The 21,749-nt window shown below is 47.0% G+C and overlaps 1 protein-coding gene across 7 annotated transcripts; it reads right to left on the minus strand.

Annotated features, from left to right (window-relative positions):
* Window positions 1-529: 529 nt before the first annotated feature.
* Window positions 530-20,535, minus strand: CEACAM1 (CEA cell adhesion molecule 1). 7 transcript variants are annotated; one of them, XM_030797105.1, is made up of 9 exons: window positions 20,371-20,508; window positions 19,125-19,484; window positions 13,648-13,926; window positions 12,992-13,246; window positions 10,681-10,968; window positions 4,054-4,183; window positions 2,952-3,004; window positions 2,267-2,298; window positions 530-654 (listed from the first exon to the last, which is right to left on the minus strand). In XM_030797105.1, the coding sequence occupies exons 1-9, from the start codon at window positions 20,432-20,434 to the stop codon at window positions 535-537; spliced, it is 1,581 nt and encodes a 526-aa protein (XP_030652965.1). In that variant the 5' UTR covers window positions 20,435-20,508; the 3' UTR covers window positions 530-534. The 7 variants fall into 7 exon arrangements, with proteins under 7 accessions (XP_030652965.1, XP_030652968.1, XP_030652967.1 ...); XM_030797108.1 differs by lacking the exon at window positions 10,681-10,968 and adding an exon at window positions 6,713-6,801 and having other exon boundaries at window positions 12,988-13,246; window positions 20,371-20,434; XM_030797107.1 differs by lacking the exon at window positions 2,952-3,004 and having other exon boundaries at window positions 20,371-20,535.
* Window positions 20,536-21,749: the final 1,214 nt, after the last annotated feature.

The following is a 21,749-nucleotide window of genomic DNA, read 5'->3' on the forward strand; positions in this document are numbered from 1 at the left end:
TTCACTGTTGGTTATATATTTGATTTTCTTGGGTTTGGTGAGTTTACACAAGGCTTTGGAGAAATAGGAGAAGGCATTACTGCCTTTACTTTCTCTCTCTCTCTTGTTTTCTGGCACATGTACTTAATGGAAAAGGACATAACCTCAAGGCTATGGCAAATCCGAATTAGATTGATAGAACAGGACTGGGGTGGGAAGGAGTGAGTGCTCTGAACAGGCAAGTTTAAAACAAGTCCAGGTTGGGAAAAGGGGAAGGGAGGGGAAGTTCTGGCCACTGTTTCCCAAAGTCAGCTTTGCCAAATTTCAGTGACAGGAAGGTTGGGTTTCCTACAGACTCCCAATGTACCTTTTCATCTGTTGGCACTGAGGGAGGGGCAGTGACCAGGCAGCCTGGAGGTGCCTATTAGGAAGGAAGAGTAGGAGAAAATTATTTCTGTCCCCACCCCCCTACCCCTACAGGGGAAAGGAATCTCCTAGTGATGAGGGTGAGAGACTTGGAATACATCAGCACTGCAATGAGCAGGACAGGTTTCATTACTTCTTTTTTACTTCTGAATAAATTATTTCTGTGGCTGTTGGGGATGGGGAGGCTGAAGTTGGTTGTGTGGGTTGCTGGGCTTCAAAGTTCAGGGTAGAATAAGTAACTTCATTCATCTGAAAAGCACAAGTAATGATCAGTTAAGTCAGTGACACAGGGCAGGGCCTCACCTTGCCTGGTGTGATTCAGCACCACAAGCTGTTACCATTTTGAAATTTTAGCTCTGGAGAAGGGCTTTTGTTGTTACCCATTCTCTGCTTGCTGACCTCCTGATGAATGATCATTAGAAGAGAGAAATTATGGTATATATGCAGTGGAATAGGATAATGCAGCAATGAGAACCAGCAAACCACAAATACGTACAACAATATGGATGAGTCTCACAAAGCAATGTTGAAGAAGCCACATAATAAGGATATGTCGTATTTCTCCTTTATATAAAAACAAAACCAAGCAAAACTAATCTGGAGCATTAGAAGTCAGGATAATGGTTACTCTTTGGAGGGAAGTGACTGGTAGAGTTTCTTTCTTTCTTTCTTTCTTTCTTTTTTCTTTCTTTCTTTTTCTTTCATCTTTCTTTCTTTTCTTTTTTTTTTTTTTTTTTTTTTTTTTTTTGAGATGGAGTCTTGCTCTGTTGCCCAGGCTGGAGTGCAATGGCATGATCTCGGCTCACTGCAAGCTCTGCCTCCTGGATTCAAGTGATTCTCCTGTCTCAGCCTCCCAAGTAGCTGGGATTACAGGCATCCACCACCATGCCTGGTTAATTTTTTTTGTATTTTTGGTAGAGACAAAGTTTCACCATGTTGGCCAGGCTGGTTTAGAACTCCTGACTTCAAGTGATTCACCTGCCTTGGCCTCCCAGAGTGCTGGGATTACAGGCGTGAGCCACCACGCCTGACTGGAAGGTTCTCTTTTTAAGGGGAGGTCATGTAGTATTTCATGATTTGGGTGCTGCTTACCTGGGTGTGTTCAACTTGTGAAAGTTCATACATTGTGAAAGTATAATTATGATTTAGCACTTTTCAGTATGTATGTTTGCTCTATTGAAAAGGTAAAATGAAAAATTCTTTTTTTTTTTTTGAGACAGAGTCTCCCTCTGTCGCCCAGGTTGGAGCGCAGTGGTGCAATATTGGCTCACTGCAAGCTCCACCTCCCGGGTTCACGCCATTCTCCTGCCTCAGCCTCCCAAGTAGCTGGGACTACAGGCGCCTGCCACCATGTCCGACCATAAAATGAAAAATTCTATAAAATTATTATAAAAAACAGGATGTCAGATCTATTAAAATTGAAATTATCCTTTTGACAGTAAGAGCAGGATCAGACTGAAATTAGGGGAGTGAGAATGATTCAGTGCCTTCCTTTTTTAGGCCATTGTGCTGGGTGCTCTATGTAGGTTATCTTGTTTAATCCCTTCAACTTCTCTTTGAAGTAGGCAGAATGCCCATTTTACAGATGACAAAGCTGAGGATCAAAGAGGTTAGGTTACTTGACAAGGGTCACAGAGCTACTAAGGGTCACATCCAGTATTCAGACACAGGATGGGAATAATTCCAAAATGCATGTTCTTGCTACAAAGTAGACTCATGGGAGTGATTACAAATAGTCTTTGTTGTTGCACTGAGGAACATTAACCCAAACTTGATGTTACATTGTGTCTTCAGGAATAATCAATTCTACACAGAATCATTTCTATGAGAAAATAAGCCCATGAAAACCGGCTATGCTTACCTTGTTAGGTGGGTCATTGGAGTGGACCTGAGCTGGAGAAGCAAAAGAAGAGTTAGCAATCCATGGAAATGCAAAGCTGACTTAAGGTGATTCTAGCTGAAGGAGGTGGCAGTTGGAGGGTGGGGAGTTTAAGGACCAGTTAACGAATTTACTTCCCTGAGTGTATGGTCCAGACCCAGCACGTTAGTACCAGAGAGGGGTCAGGGGCAGAACCACAAGAGGCCACAATCCACTTGTGAAGAGTTCTACCAGTTTACAAGGCCTTGATTTTTGCCCAGATGGGTTTCTCAGCAACATGCTCCAGTGGCAAGGAGGGGCATTGAGACTTGTAGCACCCACAGCACCCACAAGACAAGGAAAGTCTCACCAAGGGAGAGTGCCCACATCCGTAATAGAGGCAGGAGGCGGAAGGAGTAAGGCTGAGGAAATGGCTCCTGGAAACATGGGATCTTCCTCAGGCCTGCCTGGCCTAGGCAGAGTGAGCCTCTCTCCTCAGATGTGTCTCAGGGGACTCCTGTGGCTAGGAAGGGTGGGAAGACCTATGCCACCTTAGGGTTGGGAAATAGAGATCCTTTCTGTGAAAATTCAGAAGGGAGGGAGTGGTTTGGGAATCCAGGATTCCCTGCCATGGGAGGGCACGTGGTGGAACATACCAGTTCTCACTGGGGTAAGTGGCTTTACTTACTGTGGTTGGAGACTGAGGGTTTGTGCTCTGTGAGATCACGCTGGTCGCTTGCCCTAAATAAATATCAGACACTGTGACTGCTATTCCCAAGCATAGAATCTTTGTTCCTTAAGTTAGGAAGGACACTGTGAGCAGGTAATTCCTTGGAGTCCTTGATGTTCATACTGCGTTTCTTCTGAGGGCCTTGTTCTTCAGTCTGACTACAATCCCTTCTAGTGTTTACTCTTTTCCTGTTTGCTGGATGTTCACATTTCATTTTATTCTTTATCAGCTGCTTCTGTGCCTACTTCTATCCTTAAAACCTTTCCCATTTTGTTTTCCAGGGTAGATACTGTGCTTTTTTTTCCTCTATTTATTGTTTAAGAGGACTTTGGTTGTTTTTACTTTCTCTTAGGTTCTCTTCCTATGCTATTTCTCCCTCCTCTTCCTACTGTGGTCAACAGAGCACATGACTTGCTTTCTCCTGCTGCTTCTTTCATTTTTTCTTTTTTTTCTTTTTTTTTTTTTTTTTGAGACGGAGTCTTGCTCTTTCTCCCAGGCCAGAGTGCAGTGGCGCGATCTCCGCTCACTGCAAGCTCCGCCTCCCGGGTTCACGCCATTCACCTGCCTCAGCCTCCCGAGTAGCTGGGACTACAGGCGCCCGCCACCGCGCCCGGCTAATGTTTTGTATTTTTTTAGTAGAGACGGGGTTTCACTGTGTTAGCCAGGATGGTCTCGATCTCCTGACCTCGTGATCCGCCCGCCTCGGCCTCGCAAAGTGCTGGGATTACAGGCGTGAGCCACCGCGCCCGGCCGCTTCTTTCATTTTTTCATTTGTTTTCCTTCTTAGACCTTGCTTTCCCTGACTAGGGGACAGAGGAACATACTTGAGTCTCTTCCTCTAGATTAGATGGGGATGGGAATAGCCATGTCTGAGAGATAATGGGAGACAGGGAGCATGAGATCAGAGAAGAGGAAACCTGTGGGAATTAGTGCCGAGAAGCAGGAGTTTAGTGGGAGGAGTATGAGATCCAGGCCCAGAGACAGGCAAAGAATTCTTTCCCTCTCCCAAGCATGGCAGTCAGCCTTGGAGGAAACAGAATAAGAGGAAAGGCCATCATACCTGCCAGTCTTCTTGAAATGCAGAAAACATGCCAGGGCTACTGCTATCAGAACAACCAGGGCCAGTACTCCAATCACAATGCCAGCAATGGCCCCAGGTGAGAGGCCATTTTCTGGTGATGGATCATTATCTGTCATGGGAAGAAAAGAGGAGAAGAAATGAAGGTGAAATTACTTTACAGTGGGGGCTGGGAAATAACTCTCAGAGTGAAGTAGTTTCTAATTGTTCCTTCAAGGAATACAGTTTCTTTGTAGGAAGGTTGCTGGAAGGTGATTAGCTAACTATATCCTTGGAATTTTTTTTTTCAATCACCATGTTTCTTTTTTTCTTTTCTTTTTTTTTTTTTTTTTAAGACAGAGTCTTGCTCTGTGGCACAGGCTGGAGTGCAGTAGCATGATCTTGGCTCACTGCAACCTCCGCCTCCCGGGTTCAAGTGATTCTCCTGCCTCAGCCTTCCAAGTAGCTGGGACTACAGGCACGTGCCACCAAGCCTGGCTAATTTTTGTATGTTTTTAGTAGAGATGGGGTTTCACCATATTGGTCAGACTGGTCTTGAACTCCTGACCTCGTGATCCACCTGCCTCGGCCTCCCAAAGTGCTTGGATTATAGGCGTGAGCCACTGCGCCCAACCCCAATCACCATGTTTCTAGGTTGATGATCTCTCTTCTGTCAGTTTCACCCTGGCCTTTCTGCACTCAGACATTTTTAAGGCTTTGAAATGTGAGAAACGCTGATTGTTATTTTGTATGTGATTAGAACTTTCCACCTTTTTCGTGGTTGCATCTTTTTCTCAGTGTCTCAGTTGTGGCAGTCGGTGCATTCTGAATTCACCACCTCTTTTGCATAGAGAACTGGCTTCCCATAGGCTCCCAGCAGGGGTATGAAAGCAAGCCCAGTTTTGTGTGACTGTTTTACTCTGAAGTGTGAATGGCTGGAGGACTCCCTGTCAGCCTTGCAGAAACGCTATTAGAACTGCACTGCAGGTCGGGCACGGTGGCTCACGCCTGTAATCCCAGCACTTTGGGAGGCTGAGGTGGGTGGATCACGAGGTCAGGAGTTCAAGACCAGCCTGGCCAAGATGGTGAAACCCCATCTCTACTAAAAATACAAAATTTAGCTGGGCGCGGTGGCAGGCGCCTATAATCCCAGCTACTTGGGAGGCTGAGGCAGGATAATCGCTTGAACCTGGGGGACAGAGGTTGCAGTGAGCCGAGATCACACCACTGCACTCAAGCCTGGGCGACAGAGTGAGACTCTGTCTCAAAAAACAAAAACAAAAACAAACAAACAAACTGCAATCTAAAACTTCCTTCCTCTCTTTCTCTTCCACAGGAATCAGATTTGCATCATGGTCTGAGATTCCTCTCACTCTCGCCTCACTTTCCCTCACAGGCATTTACCCCAATAAATTATCTCGTATGTTTAATCCCATCTTCACTGTATCGCAGTAGATGGAAACTAACATACCAGGCTTAAGACTTTGCTTTACCTCCTTTTTTCTGCCTTTCCCATATTTGATCATAGCCATGTCCCATTTCTTGTATAATGCTTCTCCCCCCATATATATATAAAATAAATATATAAATAATACCTTTTGCATCTATTTCTTCTTCTTCTTCTTTTTTTTTTTGAGGCAGGTTCTCACTCTGTCACCCAGGCTGGAGTGCAGTGGCACAATCATGGCTCATTGTAGCCTCTTGGGATCAAGTGATCCTCCCACCTCAGTGTCCTCAGTAGCTGGGACTACAAGCACATGCCACCATACCTGGCTAATTTTTTTCTTTCTTTGTGTTTTTTTTGAGACTGAGTTTCGCTCTTGTTGCCCAGGCTAGAGTGCAATGATGTGATCTCAGCTCACTGCAACCTCTGCCTCCCAGGTTCAAGCGATTCTCCTGCCTCAGCCTCCTGAGTAGCTGGGATTACAGGCATGCGCCACCACGCCTGGCTAATTTTATATTTTTAGTAGAGATGGGGTTTCTCCATGCTGGTCAGGCTGGTCTTGAACTCCCGACCTCAGGTGACCCGCCTGCCTTGGCCTCCCAAAGTGCTGGGATTACAGGCGTGAGCCACCATGCCCGCCCACCTGGCTAATTTAAAAACATAATTTTTATAGAGATAGGGTTCCACTATATTGCCCAGGCTGGTCTTGGACTCCTGGGCTCAAGAGATCCTCTAGCCTTGGCCTACCAAGTGTTGGGATTACAGGTGTGAGCCACTGTGTCCAGCCTATTTCTTTATATCTGTTGCAACTATTTGGGGCTTAACCCTCACCAGTCAACTCAGGCTGGTGATTAATGCTATGTTAGCTACTTTTGTGGGGTACTTCCTGTGTGCTAGGTCCTGTGCTGCTAAATGCTTTACATATATCTCATTTGATCCATAAAATAGTGCTGTCAGGTAGACATTATTTCCATTTTAAACATGAAAAAAATGGAAGCTTAGAGTGGTAAAAAGCTTACCTAAAGTCAGATGGCTAGTGAGAGGTGGATCTGAGATTTGACTCTAGGACTATCTGATTTCAAGGCTAATGATAATAGTAGTAGTAATAGCAGGTAACATTTATGAAACATTTCCTCTGTGCGTGGTGTTTTGCTGAAGGTTTATTATTACATTAAATCTTTAAAATAACACTATGGGGCCAGGTGTGGTGGCTCACACCTGTAATCCCAGCACTTTGGGAAACAGATGGGAGGATTGCTTGAGCCCAGGAGTTCAAGTTCAGCCTGGGTAACATGGTGAGATTCTGTCTCTCCGAAAACAAAAATAAAAATATATTAGCCAGGTGTGGTAGCGTGTACTACTTAGGAGGCTAAGGTGGGGGAATTGCTTGAGCCCAGGAAGTTGAGGCTGCAGTGAGCTGTGTTTGCACCACTGCACTCTAGCCTGGGTGACAGAGTGAGACCCTGTCTCAAAAACAAAACAAAAACCCAAAACCCATGCAATTCTATGGAGCAGGCATTCTCAGTGCAATTTTCGGTTGAGGAATCCGAGGCTCAGAGTAGTTAAGAATCTTGTGCAAGAAAGAAATTTATAACTGTAGGCCAGGTACAGTGATGCGCGACTGTAATCCCAGCAATTTGGGAGGCTGAGGCAGGTGTATCACTTGAGCTCAGGAATTTGAGACCAGCTGGGCAAGATGGTGAAACCCTGTATCTACAAAAAATTACAAAAATTAGCTGGAGGTGGTAGTGCGTGTCTGTAGTTTCAGCTACCCAGGAGGCTGAAGCAGGAGGATTGCTTGAACCTGGGAGGTTGAGGCTGCAGTGAGCCATGATAAGCCTCGGTGACAGAGTGAGAAACTGTCTCAAACCAAAAAAAAATAGTTGTTCTTCAAAAAAGATCACTATAATTGACAACTTTTAACTAGATTGACTAAGAAAGAAAGAAGATTCAAATTACTAAAGTCAGAAATGAAAGTGAAACATTACTACTAATTCTGCAGGAATAATAAGGATTATAAGAGTACTATGAGTAATTGAATGCCAACAAATTGGATAACCTGGATGAAATGAACAAATTCCTAGAAACACAAAACCTGCCATGATAGAATCATGAATAAATAGAAAATCCGAATAGACCTATAACCAGTAATGAAAATGAGTCGATAAAAGCATTTGACAAAATTCAACATTCTTTCATGCTAGAAAACACTGAAACTAGGAATAGAAGGAAATTCTCAACAAAATAAATGCTACACATGAAAACCCCCAGCTACCATCATAGTCAATGGTGAAAGATTGAAAACTTTTCCTTTAAGATCAAGAACAAGACAAGGATGCCTGCTTTTGCCACTTCTATTCAATGTAGTATTGGAAGACCTAGACAGAACAATTAGGCAAGGAAAAAAAAGCATCTAGATTGGAAAGAAGTAAAATTATACCTGTTTGCAGAGTAGACTAACTTATATATAGAAAACCCTAGAGATTCCACACAAAAAAACTATTAGAATAATAAATTCAGCAAAGTGGCAGGATACAAAATCAACATACAAAAATCAGTAGTATTTTTGTATACTAATAACAATCCAAAGGAAAATTAAGAAAAAAATTCTATTTATAAGAGCTTTAAAAATACTTAGAAATAAACTTAACCAAAGAGGTGAAAGATTTGTACCCTGAAAATACAAAACATTGCCAAAAGAAATTAAAGAAGACATAAATGGAAAAGTCACCCCATTTTCATGGATTAGAAGACTTAATATTGTACCCAAAGTGATCTACAGATTCAGTGCAATCTCTACCAAAATTCCAGTAATATTTTTTGCAGAAATAGAAAAATTCATTCTAAAATTTATATAGACTCTGCAGGGACCATGGATAGCCAAAGCAATCTTGAAAAAGAACAAAGTTGAAGGGCTCACACTTCCTGGTTTCAAAATTTTTTACAAAGCTATGGTAATCATCACACCCGTAATCTTAGCACTTTGGGAGGTGGAGGCAGGTGGATTGCTTGAGCTCAGGAGTTTGAGACCAGCCTCAGCAACATGGTGAAACCCCATCTCTACAAAGAAAAGCAAAACAAAACAAAACAAAACAAAAAAACCCCAAACAACAACAATAAAACAAACAAACAAACAAACGAAATCCAAAAGCTACAGTAATCAAAACAGCATGGTACTGGCAAAAAGAAATAGAAACCAGTGCAATAAAATATAGAGTCCAGAAAGAAATGTTTGCATACATAGCCAAATGGTTTTTGACAAGGGTGCCAAGATCATTCAGTGGGGAAAGGATAGTCTTTTCAACAAATGGCATTGAAGAAACTGGATATCCATGCAAAAGAATGAAATTGAACCTTTATGTAACATCATATATAAAAATTAATTCAAAATGCATAAGAGACCTAAATGTAAGAGCTAAAACTATAAAGCTCTTAGAAGATAGAGTGAAAACTTTGGAACATTGAATTTGGCAATGATTTCTTGGCTATGACGCTAAAAGCATAGGCAATGAAAGAAGAAGTAGAGAAATTGGACTTCATGAAAATTAAAAGCTTTTGTGTATCAAAGCACATTATCACAAAAGTGAAAAGACCTCTTATAGAATGGGAGAAAATATTTGAGAATCATATATCTGATAAGGGATTAATATCCAAAATATATAAAGAACTACTGCAACTCAACAAAAAATCTCCAAACAACCTAATTAAAACATGGGCAAAGGACTTGAATAAACATTTCTCCAAAGAAGATAAATGGCCAATAAGCACATGAAAAGATGCTAAATATTGCTAATCATTAGGGAAGTGCAAATCAAAACTCCAATGATATACCACCTTATAACCATTAGGATGGCCATTATAAAAAACAAAACAAAACAAAACCAGAAAGCAACAAATGTTTTTGAGGATGTAGAGAAATTGGAACTCTAGTGCATTGCTGGTGGGAATGTGAAATGGTATAGCCACTGTGGAAAATGGTATGATGGTTCTTCAAAATTAAACAGGATTACCATTTGATCCAGCAATTCCACTTCTGAGTATCTACTTAAAAGAACTGAAAGCAGAGATTTGAACAGATGTTTGTATACCCATGTTTGTAATAGCATTATTCATAATAGCCAAAAGGTGGAAGCAACCTAACTGTCCATAGATGGATGAGTCAATAAGCAAAATGTGATGTATCTATCTACACAGCATAATATTATTCAGTCTCCAAAAGGAATTAAATTCTGATACATTCTACAACGTAGATGGACCTTGAAGACATTGTGCTAAATGAAGTAAGCTAGACACAAAAGGACAAATGTTGCATGCTTCCATCTGTATGAGAGGTACTTAGAATAGTTAAATACGGGGTGGGCACAGTGGCTCATTCCTGTAATCCCAGCACTTTGGGAGGCCGAGGCTGAGACCAGGAGATTGAGACCAGCCTGGGCAACACAGTGAAACCCCATCTCTACAAAAAAACTTAAAAACTTAGCCAGGCATGGTGGTGTACACCTGTAGTCTCAGCTACGCTGGTGGCTGAGGTGGCAGGATTGCTTGAGCCCAGGGTATTGAGGCGGGAGTGAGCTTTGATCACACCACAGCACTCCAGCCTGGGTGACAGAGCGAGACCCTGTCTCAAAACAACAAAACAAACAAAAAAACCCAACAAACCAAAAAACAACAACAACAACAACAACAACAACAACAACAACTAAGTATGTGTATATTTGATTCAGAGCCTGAGCTCTTTTTTTTTTTTTTTTGAGACAGAGTCTTGCTCTGTTGCCCAGACTGGAGTGCAGTGGCGCGATCTCGGCTCACTGAAAGCTCCGCCTCCCGGGTTCACACCATTCTCCTGCCTCAGCCTCCTGAGTAGCTGGGACTACAGGCGCCTGCCACCACTCCTGGCTAATTTTTTTTTTTGTATTTTTAGTAGAGATGGGCTTTCACCATATTAGCCAGGATGGTCTTGATCTCCTGATCTCGTGATCCACCCGCCTTGGCCTCCCAAAGTGCTGGGATTACAGGCATGAGCCACTGCGTCCGGCCTGAGCCTGAGCTCTTAACCACTTTGCAATTCTGTTTGCTATAATGGTCTCTTCGTTGATATTCTGCCTCCTGTGAGTTTTATCCATTTTGCACACCACTGGCAGAGTAATCCTCCAGGGACATATAGGAAGGGGTGAGGAGTCACTTACAGTTTACGGTCAGCATGATGGGGTCGCTTTGGTTCTTACTGATTGGGTTGAAGACCTCACACCAATACTTCCCAGCATCCTCCCTCTTGACAGGGTTTATGCTGAGGGTGGTGTTGCCCTGGGACAGCTTCATCCTCTCTGAGGACGGGAGACTCTGGTTATTGAAGAACCAACTGATGGAGATTCCAGTGTCATTTGTGGAGCAGGTCAGGTTCACAGAGTCCTTATCTTCTGTGACTGTGGTCTTGCTGGCTTTGATTTGGGGCTGTGCTACTACTGGACTTAACTCTGTGGACAAACAGAGTATCTGAGATAACCTACTGAGAATAGGGTTGGGGCCTGGGGCCTGGGGCTATGCTCCTTTCCCTGAGATCTCACGCAGCTCTCAGGTCCCACAGTGAGCTGTGCAAAGGTGATCAACCAGGGGATAGCCCTGACCCTCTGCAGAAGGTCGAGTGTCTTTGTTCAGGTGATGATCTGTAAGGAGAGGGCTGCACCTCCCTCCTGACCCCAGATCGTCTCAGAGTGACCCTCTGGATATCTCTGTATCCCCACTTGGAATCCTCTTCTCAGTGCACAGACCGAGCAACCTCATCATCAGGTAGAATGTTTTTCCCACTGACTTTTTTTTTTTTGAGACAGAGTCTCACTATGTCCCCAGGCTGGAGGGCAGTGGCGTGATCTCAGCTCAGTGCAACCTCCGCCTCCCGGGTTCACGCCATTCTCCTGCCTCAGCCTCCCAAGTAGCTGGGACTACAGGTGCCCGCCACTGCGCCCGGCTAATTTTTCTGTATTTTTAGTAGAGACGGGGTTTCACCGTGTTAGCCAGGATGGTCTCGATCTCCTGACCTTGTGATCCGCCCGCCTCGGCCTCCCAAAGTGCTAGGATTACAGGCATGAGCCACCGCGCCTGGCCTCCCACTGACCCTTTCCTGGAGCTTTCTGTGATCAGGCATCCTTCCTGTGACTGTCACTTTACCTACAAAAGGGAAGGTAGTGTTTTTTTTTCATTAAATAATTTTTTTAGGGAATGATGATGCCCCATCCAGTCTTTATGACCTGAGTATCTGGTTCCAATTTGAAGGATTTCTCACTGTAAAGAGGAGTTTTACTTCCTGGTCTGTGGATAGAATATCACAGTGGAGATTCCTAGAGAGTAGGCACAGTGTTAACAAAAGGCTGATATTCTTACCTTCTCTACAAATACACGCTGTTTGGCATTGCCCATTCTCTCCAATGCAGAACCCCTGTGGCTGAATCTCCCGATTTCTCCAAGTGTGGGTCACTCGCTGTGCTCTGTGCTATCCCATGTGCTGTGCCCACAGCCTCATACAGCTGGTGACTTCAGAGCCAGGACAAGCTTAGGGAGGCAGCCTGACCCAGGGGAGGCTCAGGTGTTGACTGCCTTTTTTTTTTTTTTTTTTTTGAGACAGAGTCTCTCTCTGTTGTGCAGGCTGGAGTGCAGTGGTGCCATCTCAGCTCATTGCAACCTCTGCCTCCCGGGTTCAAGTGATTCTTGTGCCTCAGCCTCCCTAGTGGCTGGGATTACAGGCATGCGCAACCATGCCTGGTAATTATTTTTTTTTGTATTTTTAATAGAGACAGAGTTTTGCCATGTTGGTCAGGCTGGTCTCGAACTCCTGATCTCAGGTGATCCTCCCACCTTGGCCTTCCAAAGTGCTGGGATTACAGGCATGAACCACCACGCCCAGCCATTGACTGCCATCTTGATTTAGCTGGATTCATGACAGGCCACCTGGACACCTTCTGCACACACCTGCGTCCTACCCCACATGGAGTCAGGGCAGAGCCAATCACCAGGCAAGCTGGGAGTAGAGCGGGGAGCAGAGTCTGAGCTGCTCATCCCTGATGAAGGGCATTTTCTTCCCTCATTTAGGGAAAACTAATGTGAGCCTGTTTTAAAACCTCACATATTCCTTATATCTTATGGGGTAGGTAAAAGAAGGCCAAGAAGTTACAGAAAGGGACATGTTAGTGACTGAAGCAAATTGATCTTGAGGACCCTTTCTGCTTCCCCCTCTGTGAAGCCCCTCCTGCTACATGGGGCTTTCTGGGGCTGAGAGAACCCCCTTCCCACATTCCAGGCTGGAGCTAAGGTCAGCTGTGAGAAATCAGAAAAACAAAGGGAAGAGAGTCTGCAGAGATGAATTGAGAGGGTTCAGGGGAGAATTTGGACTTGTTTGTGCCTGTTGGATACAGGCTGGAAAAGAAAATTTCTTCTCTGCTCCTATTTGAAAACCAGAAAGCTTGTACCCCAGATCTTAGTGTCGATGCTCCAGGAATTACTTACCAGAGACTATGATTGTCTTGACTGTGGTCCTGTTGCGGCCAGTGACTAAGTTATTGGCGTGGCAGGTATAGGATCCACTATTATTCACAGTGATGTTGGGGATAAAGAGCTCTTGTGTGCTTTGCTCGAATGTTCCATTGATAAGCCAGGAGTACTGTGCAGGTGGGTTAGAGGCCGCATAGCAGGAGAGGTTGAGGTTTGCCTCTGGACGGTAATAGGTGTCTGAAGGGGAAATGGTGGGTGTGTCCGGGCCATCTGGAGCAAAGAGAATAAAGCCACAGGTGATATCATCAGAGGGAAGGGGAAGCTCCTGGTCTGAAGAAGGGCCACAGTGTTCCTCTCTACTAAGTCACAACTCTGAAGTCCCAACCAAACCTCCATTGTGTCCACTGAGTCTGGGTCTCAGACATTCACCTGTTTCTCCCATCACAGGCTGTGGACCCTGAGCCTCCCAGGACAGGAGCAGCCCCTCCCCTCCTATTCTTGGTCCAGGCTGGGGCTGCCCAGGTTTGCTTGGGACAGGAAGTCATGGCCAGCCTGGGTGTCTAGGGTTAAGGGTCTGCATCCTTGGACCTGAGAGGGACTGAGAGGCCTGCCCTCTGGCTGCATGGATTTGGGCTGGCAGCCTGGGCCACAGAGGAACAGAAGATACTCACAGGTGACATTCAAGGTGACTGGGTCACTGCGGTTCGCACTCACTGGGTTCTGTATTTCACACTCATAGGGTCCTGTGTCATTCCTTGTGACACTGAGTAGAGTGAGGGTCTTGTTGCCATTGGACAGCTGCAGCCTGGGACTGACTGGGAGGCTCTGACCATTTACCCACCACAGGTAGGTTGTGTCCTGAGCCTCAGGTTCACAGGTGAAGGTTACAGCATCCTTGTCCTCCTCGGGGTTGGAGTTGTTGCTGGTGATGGAGGGCTTGGGCAGCTCCGCTGTGCAGATAACAGAGAAGATTGCCCTGTGTGGCACCTTTGATTCCTCCACAGACATTTTTCTTTTCTTTTCTTTCTTTCTTTTTTTTTTTTTTTTTTGGAGACAGAGTCTAGCTCTGTCGCCCAGGCTAGAGTGCAGTGGTGCAATCTCGGTTCACTGCAAGCTCTGCCTCCCGGGTTCAAGCAATTCTCCTGCCTCAGCCTCCCGAGTAGCTGGGATTACAAGCTCACGCTACCATGCCTGGCTAATTTTTTTATATTTTAGTAGAGACAGGGTTTCACCATGTTGCCCAGGCTGGTCTCGAACTCCTGAGCTCAGGCAATCCACCCTCCTCGGCCTCCCAAAGTGTTGGGATTACAGGCGTGAGCCACCGTGCCCAGCTGGTCATTTTTCTTTCTTTCATTTTTTTTTTTTTTTTTTGAGACGGAGTCTCACTTTGTTGCCCAGGCTGGGGTGCAGTGGCACGATCTTGGCTCATTGCAGCCTCCTCCTCCTGGATTCAAGTGATTCTCCTGCCTCAGCCTCCTGAGTAGCTGGGACTACAGGCGCACGCCACCACACCTGGCTAATTTTTTGTATTTTTAGTAGAGATGGGGTTTCACCGTTAGCCAGGATGGTCTCGATCTCCTGACTTTGTGATACACCTGCCTCGGCCTCCCAAAGTGCTGGGATTCCGGCCAGGCATTTTTCAATCAGAGCTGGCATCTCCCCACCTCTCAGCCAACCTGAGTCCTTAAAAGCTCACGGCAAGTGTGTGTTTCACAAGACAGATGCGTGATGATCTGAGGGCTCAGAGACCATGAGGCTGCCTGCTCTGTGTGAGAGAAGTACAGACTTTCTCAAGTGTGAACTGAGCAGCAGTGTTGGGTCGTGGACAGACCCAGGACTGGGAATCACAGCCCCGGGCACTTCTGGTCCTTCCCTGACTGGCTGATGCCTGCCTGACCCACCTGTGGGTCCTCACCTGGAACATGCAGGTGCTGGGTCCCTTCCAGCTTCACAGTCCTACTTTGCCCCACTAGGTGTGTTTTCTCTGCAGCTTCCCTGTCTAAGGACATCCTAGAGATGGGTGATGATGGGACCTCCCGTTGTCCTTAAACCCTGAGGATACTGCGCAGCCTGGCCTGGGACTGTATGTTTCAGCAGAAATAGCAGGGGACACCAGGGGCAAGCCTGAAGGTCAGCTCAGTCATTAGGCAGCAGAACCACAAGGTAGGGTAGTTTTTCCCAGGTGTTAGATGATGACTGACTCGAGCCAGTGACCCTAAAGATAGAGCAGAGTGCAAGGAATAATCTAGAAAAGAGTGAGGGTGACAGGCAGGAGATGCCTGGATTTAACAGCATATCTATGTTCCTTTTCTTTGGTCTTTAATGTCCCTTTTCCCCCTGAAAAGAGCAGGTGATGACACTGTGGATCTTTTCTGAAATATGTGGGTTTTTTGCAAATGCAGAATAAACAACTAGTGGAATGGAAGGAGCATGAACTTGCTGAAAACCTGACCCTCATGGACTGTGTGTGTTTGGTAGATCTGGGATATAAATTTGAGAAGTTAAATTATTCCATTTGCGAAAATTGTTATTAATCCTCTGGATCTAACACCAATTAATAAGAGGAATATTCTCTAGAGAGCATGATAAACTCTTAAACCAAGCTCTGAAGTCCAGTAGGATCATGTTATGATCAAAGAAAGATGCTGAAGTCAGTTTGAAATCAGTGACTTCCTGGGTAGAAGGGACTCATGGGTCCTATTAGGAAGACAGAACTTGTCAGAAAGGATATCTGAGGGTTCTTAATTGCATTAAGAGAGAAACGATGCCATATGAGGAGAAGTGATGTATGTTATGTTAGTAAATTTAGAAAGAGTTCTATGTTACAAATTTCTGTGGAAATTACAGGTAAAAAGAGGAACCCAAAACAGTCATGTGAAATGCTTTCTTCCTTTTCTCTCAACTTCAGGAAACACAACTAGAGTTTGACCAAATTCATCCAAATTGGTCAGAGACTTAAGTGAGACACCAGTGGCTAATGCATCTCCCTGTCCGAGAGACCCCACATTATGACAGTGGTGTCATCATGAGGACACAGATGTATGTGGAATGGGCAGCAAACCCATCAGACAGCACCCGCCTGGCCAGCTCCACCTGGGGAAGGTCCCAGGAACCACTAGAGGATGTGAGGCCACAGCAGGACAGGGATGGGGTTAGGAGTCAAATGGGTGAAATGAGCCCATGGGCTTTGGGGACTGCAGACCTGTCCTTCTGCCTCTGATCCCGTGGTGAGTCAGTATAGAGAGTGTATGGAGGAGTCACTCGTCCCTGTCATGTGGCCTGTTCCACATGTCAGCCTCACCGAGGGACCTGGGGACAGTGGCTTGTGATGGACCTGGCAGGGGCGGCTGCTCCGGGCTCATTTCTGTGCCTTTCCTATTGCCTGGGAGGTGGGCCTGGCCACAGTGTGAGCGGGAAGGGAACAGGACAGTCAACCTTGTTAGAGGGAGTGTCTGGGAAAGGCCTAAGAGTGGAGGAAACTGTGCAGTTCAGCTGGGATAAAAGAAGAGGAAAAGGCCGGGCACAGTGGCTCACACCTGTAATCCCAGCACTTTGGGAGGCCAAGGCGGGTGGATCATGAGGTCAGGAGATCAAGACCATCCTGGCTAACACAGTGAAACCCCGTCTCTACTAAAAATACAAAAAAATTAGCTGGGCGTGGTGGTGGGCTCCTGTAGTCCCAGCTACTCGGGAGTCTGAGTCAGGGGAATGACGTGAACCCAGGAGGCGGAGCTTGCAGTGAGCCAAGTTTGCGCCACTGCACTCCAGAGCCTGGGCGACAGCGCGAGACTCCGTCTCAAAAAAAAAAAGAAGAGGAAAATGAGGACATGGAGGAGCAGAGAGAGTCAGAGATGCCCATGACAGTGAGCAGTGGGGGCTAAGTGACCTTAGAGACCCCAGCAACCAGGAGCCTCTGGTGTCCCAGAACCAAGACCAGGGAGCCCTGAAAACCTTCCCACAGCTGAGCAGCCCCAGAGTCACATGAAATATGGTACTTGGGGTGGCTTTAGGGGCAGATGATCAGGGGATGGAACATGGGTCTCAGTCTCTGGAGGAATGGGGAGCAGGTATGGCAAAAACCTCCCAGGATTCTGCAACCAGATCCAATCTCTAAAGAGGTTATGGATCATTCAAATCATTCATTCATTCATGAGAGAACTACTGAGTGTGTGTTTCATATTGGGCCCTGGCTGGTACAGGGTGTGAGCAAGGAGAGAAAGCAAAGTCCTTTCCTTTATCCTCCTGTGGAAGTGACACCAACACATCAGGAAACACAGGATTTCAAGTCCAGGGAGCAGAGGTGTGGGTCTGGGTCTGAGGGGATAGGCTTGAACATTTTTTTTTTTTTTTTTGAGATAGAATCTCACTGTCTCCCAGGCTGGAGCACAGTGACATGATCTTGGCTCACTGCAACCTCTGCCTTCTGGGTTCAAGCAATTCTACCACCTCAGCCTCCCAAGTAGCTGGGATTACAGGCATGCACCACCATGCCCGGCTAATTTTTTTTTGTATTTTTAGTAGAGATGGAGTTTCACCATGTTGGCCAGGCTGGTCTTGAACTCCTGACCTCAAGTGATCCACCCACCTAGGCATCCCAAAGTGCTGGGATTACAGGTGTGAGCCACAACGCCTGGCCTAGGCCTGAACATTTCTGACACTGACTCTAACTGTTGAATAAGTTCCAGAATAAAACTTGGTTAATTCTCCATTTGATCTCACTCCCCAGACCAGGGTCTCCCCTCTGGGCGGCAGATGCCTAAGAAGAAAGGAACTGAACCAACTCTGGTATTGGGGTCCACAGATGCCAAATAAGGCCCCTGGAGTAGAGGAGAGGTTAAGGCTGTGGCTGAAGATGAATCCCCTGTAACTGTTCTGCCAGTTACAGTCTGTGTGACCTTGATACAGTGACTGTATTTATTGCCATGTGGCTCAGTTTCCCCTCAGCAAAATAGTATAAATGGTTAATGGTTTTGGCTTGTTTTGTGGTCTGTGAATTAACCTTAAAATATTTATAATTATTTGACCTCAGCTCTGCATAGGGGAGCTGCCCAAATAAACAATCTTATTTTTATTTTTATTTTTGAGATGGAGTCTCGCTCTGTCACCCAGGCTAGGGTGCAGTGGTGTGATCTGGGCTCACTGCAACCTCTGCTTCCCAGGTCCAAGCGATTCTCCTGCCTCAACCTCCTGAGTAGCTGGGATTACAGGCACGCACCACCACGCCCGGCTAATTTTTTTGTATTTTTAGTAGAGACAGGGTTTCACCATGTTGGTCAGGCTGGTCTTGAACTCCTGACCTCATAGTCCATCCACCTTGGCCTCCCAAAGTACTGGGATTACAGGCGTGAGCCACCGCCCCCGGCCACAGCATCTATTATTGTTGGATTCCATGAGAGTGCCACTCAGCCTGATCCCTGGTGGACAAGGAGCTTTCAGGAGCATCCTGTCTCCTCTGTTCCTCCTCCTGGGGATGCTGAACTTCCTATGGCATCTCCTAAGCCCCCAGGGCAGTTGGCTGGTGGCCTGGGGAGCTTGTCCATCTGTCCTCTCCAGGCTGAGACTAAGGTGAAGGATGAGGCTCTGTCCTTGCCCAAGTGAGGCTCTAGTGCCTGAACTCTGGCTGGTTACCAGCTCCAGGAGCCACAGCCTTCGGATAGCTCAGATTCTTGCTCCTAGTCAGCTCTGCCCAGGCCACAATCTAGCCCTGGCCCAGGCTCCTCAGGGTCACCAGGAGTTGAGAACCTTGGGATAGTGTTTTGGAGCAGAGGATTCCCAGGGCTGAGCTTGTCTGTGAGGATCCCAGAAGGCCCCTCAGGCCACACCCTGACTGACTCCTACTGGGTTTTTCTTAGGGACATGTTCACCAGGAGGGTCCCCTGGGGACTAGATTGAGACTGGTCTCCCCTCGATAAGTTGCCCACATCAGATTGTCCTTCCTCTGAAATAAATGTCTGCAGGATCAGGACTCCAGAGTAAGATATTCGATATTTTGATGTCTGTCCCATAGTGTATCCTGCACTAAATGCTCAAACCTTAACATGGGGTATAATGCAGAGGGGGCCACAGGCACAGTCCAGGCCTGACAATCCCGTGTGTGGGAAGTAGAACTAACCCCCCAACACCCAGAGGTCATGGGGGAATCACTCACGGTATACATGGAACTGTCCAATTACTTCTTCATTCACAAGATCTGACTTTATGACTTGTAGGGTGTAGAAGCCTGTGTCATTCTGGGTGACGTTCTGGATCAGCAGGGATGCATTGGGGTATACTGTCTCTCGACTGCTGTATGCGGGCCCTGGGGTAGCTTGTGCAGTTCCTATTGCATATGCTACAATTAGATGGTTGCCATACACTCTTTCCCCTTTGTACCAGGTGTAGCCAATACGATTCTGGGGCAGATTGTGGACGAGTAGAAGAACTTCCTTCCCCTTTGCGACATTGAATGGTGTTGATTCAATAGTGAGCTGGGCAGTGGTGGGCGGGTTCCAGAAGGTTAGAAGTGAGACTAGGAGAGGAGAGAGCTTCCGTCAATATTGGGACGTATGCATTAGGGTGGAAAAACGGGGCCCTGGGTCCTGAGCAGGTGTCTTCACCCCTCCACCTTGGAGTGTGTGTGTGTGCGTGTGTGTCCTGCTGGGTCAAGGTCAGCAGTGTGACTCCCATTCCCCTAGTGCCTCTGACCTTGTCATTTCTCTGGAATACTCTTCCCCAGGGATCTGCACAGCTCCCTCCCCACTGCCCTCAGATCCTGCTCACATCAGGGTGCTCTTGGGAGATCCTTTCCCTGACACCTCCTGTAGAGACCCTGGGTCTTCCCTTTCTGACCTTTTTCTGCTCTGTTCCCTCCAGGGCTCTTGTCAACACCTGACCTCACATTCTAGATCTCTTTGCGTGTCTGTCTTCCCCACCCATGAGAGTGTGAGCTCCGTGAGGGCAGGGATTCGTGTAACGTTGGTTGCACCCCAGTGCCTGGGATAGGCTGCAGACTCCTGTGGATGAGTTACTGAGCATTCCCAGGGCTCTTCACGTCCTGGGGTTTATTTGCCAACATCTGAGGTTGGTGGCTCAGGGCTCTGTTTAATGCCCCTTTTAAAATGTTTTCCTTAATTGTCACGCTGACTTAAATTGTGATTATTGTCACCAGTTTTTGAAATTTATTGCTCATTGATGATTCAGTTGGAAAAGGTAGAAAATGGGAGATCGTTTATTCACTAACAGTTTCAGATCACTGAGACTTTCCTTTTATGATCTCTATCCCTTTCATGTCCTCTCTCCTATTTGGCTCCAAGAGAAGCCCTCTGTCCCCTCTTAGAGCTCCATCCTACCCAGAGGACCCTAGCCATTCTCTGTGCACCCTCCTTCCTCCCCTTCCCAGGGAGTCCTCCCCTCACCTGTGAGCAGAAGCCCCTGCCAGAGGACACGCACTCTGTGAAGTGGGGCTGAGAGGTGCCCCATGGTGTCTGCTGCTGGCTCTGTCTTCACGTGTGGAGGAGAGCTTGGGCTCCAGGAACGCTTCGAGCACGGCAGCTCTGTCAGCTCTGCTGTTTTCCACTGTCTGTGCTGAGCCTCCTCCCTGGGGCCCAGAGCTTTGTCTGATCATGTGTGCTGGGGCGGGGTTTGTCCAGGAAGCTGTTTCCTCTCCTCTCATTCCTGCCTCTTTGTCCTTACTTTCTTTTTCCTTTCTGTCTACATTTTGGTTTTCCAGACCACACTTTGAGAATCAAGGCTGATGGGACCTCTGTCCCCATCAGGGGAGGAGAATCCCCCCTCTCCAGCACTGACCTCTATTGTGTCCTGTCTATGGGTCTGTCAGCAGCACACAGAGAACCCTGGCATATCCAAATGTGGTAATTATTTTCTTTGCCACACAGTGAGCTGCCAGGTCTCCCCATGCTCTCCAGTGCGCTGGGAAGGTAGGAAGACACCCAGCAGGAAGGTGACAGAGGTGGCTCTGGGGGATGGAAAGGGGCTCACTTGGGGATGACTGGGGAGGGACCAGCCCTCTGTCTCTAGTGTCACCAGCCTGGCCTCTAACCCAGGGAGAGAGACCCAGGCCCAGGGGTCTCAGATGGAGCTGCAGCTCTTGGATATGGAGGGGGAGGTGTCCTGTGTGTCCTGGGAAGAGAGGACTGTGATAGAGGGAGGTGGGTGGCTCTGGGCTCTACTGTCCTTGGGGAAGGCTTCAGGGGGACCCTCCCTCTCCGTGTCTGTTGGCTGAGCTGAGGCTCAAGGCCTGTCCGTGTTCTCCCTGACCATCCTGGTTGGTCTCTGTCCTCTGCGAGGCTGATTGTCCTGTGGTCACTGCACCTTCCCCACGAGTGGTGCCAGGAGAGAATGGGGAGCTGCACAGGGACCCCTCACAGAACAGGGTCCTCAGAGGGCCCAGGAAGAGCAGGTACATGGGGAGGGCCCAGAAGGGTGTTTTGGAGCAAAGGATGGAAAGTGGGCTCTACCTTCACCTCCTTAGCAAAGCCAGGTTCATGACCAGGGGAATTTGTTTCCTGAGTGTTGTCTGTGTGCAATGTCTCCCCCTGGAGGGTAAGATGAGACCTGCAGCCTTGTCAAGGACTGCCCCAGGGATGCTGACCAGGGTCCACATGATGTGAGCTGGCCCAGACCTCTGGGCAGACGTGGGCTCTGACCTCCAGGCTTCAAGGTCAAGTCACCCCAGGTCCTGTTCACTGCGGGTCCCCAGGCTGCCCAGCTCCATGCAGTGCAGGATGAGCCCAGGGAGAGGATGTGAGTTGTCCAGAGGACTTCTGTCAAGATT

The sequence above is a fragment of the Nomascus leucogenys genome, chromosome 17, assembly GCF_006542625.1.
Source record: "Nomascus leucogenys isolate Asia chromosome 17, Asia_NLE_v1, whole genome shotgun sequence".
Taxonomy (NCBI): Eukaryota; Metazoa; Chordata; class Mammalia; order Primates; family Hylobatidae; genus Nomascus; species Nomascus leucogenys.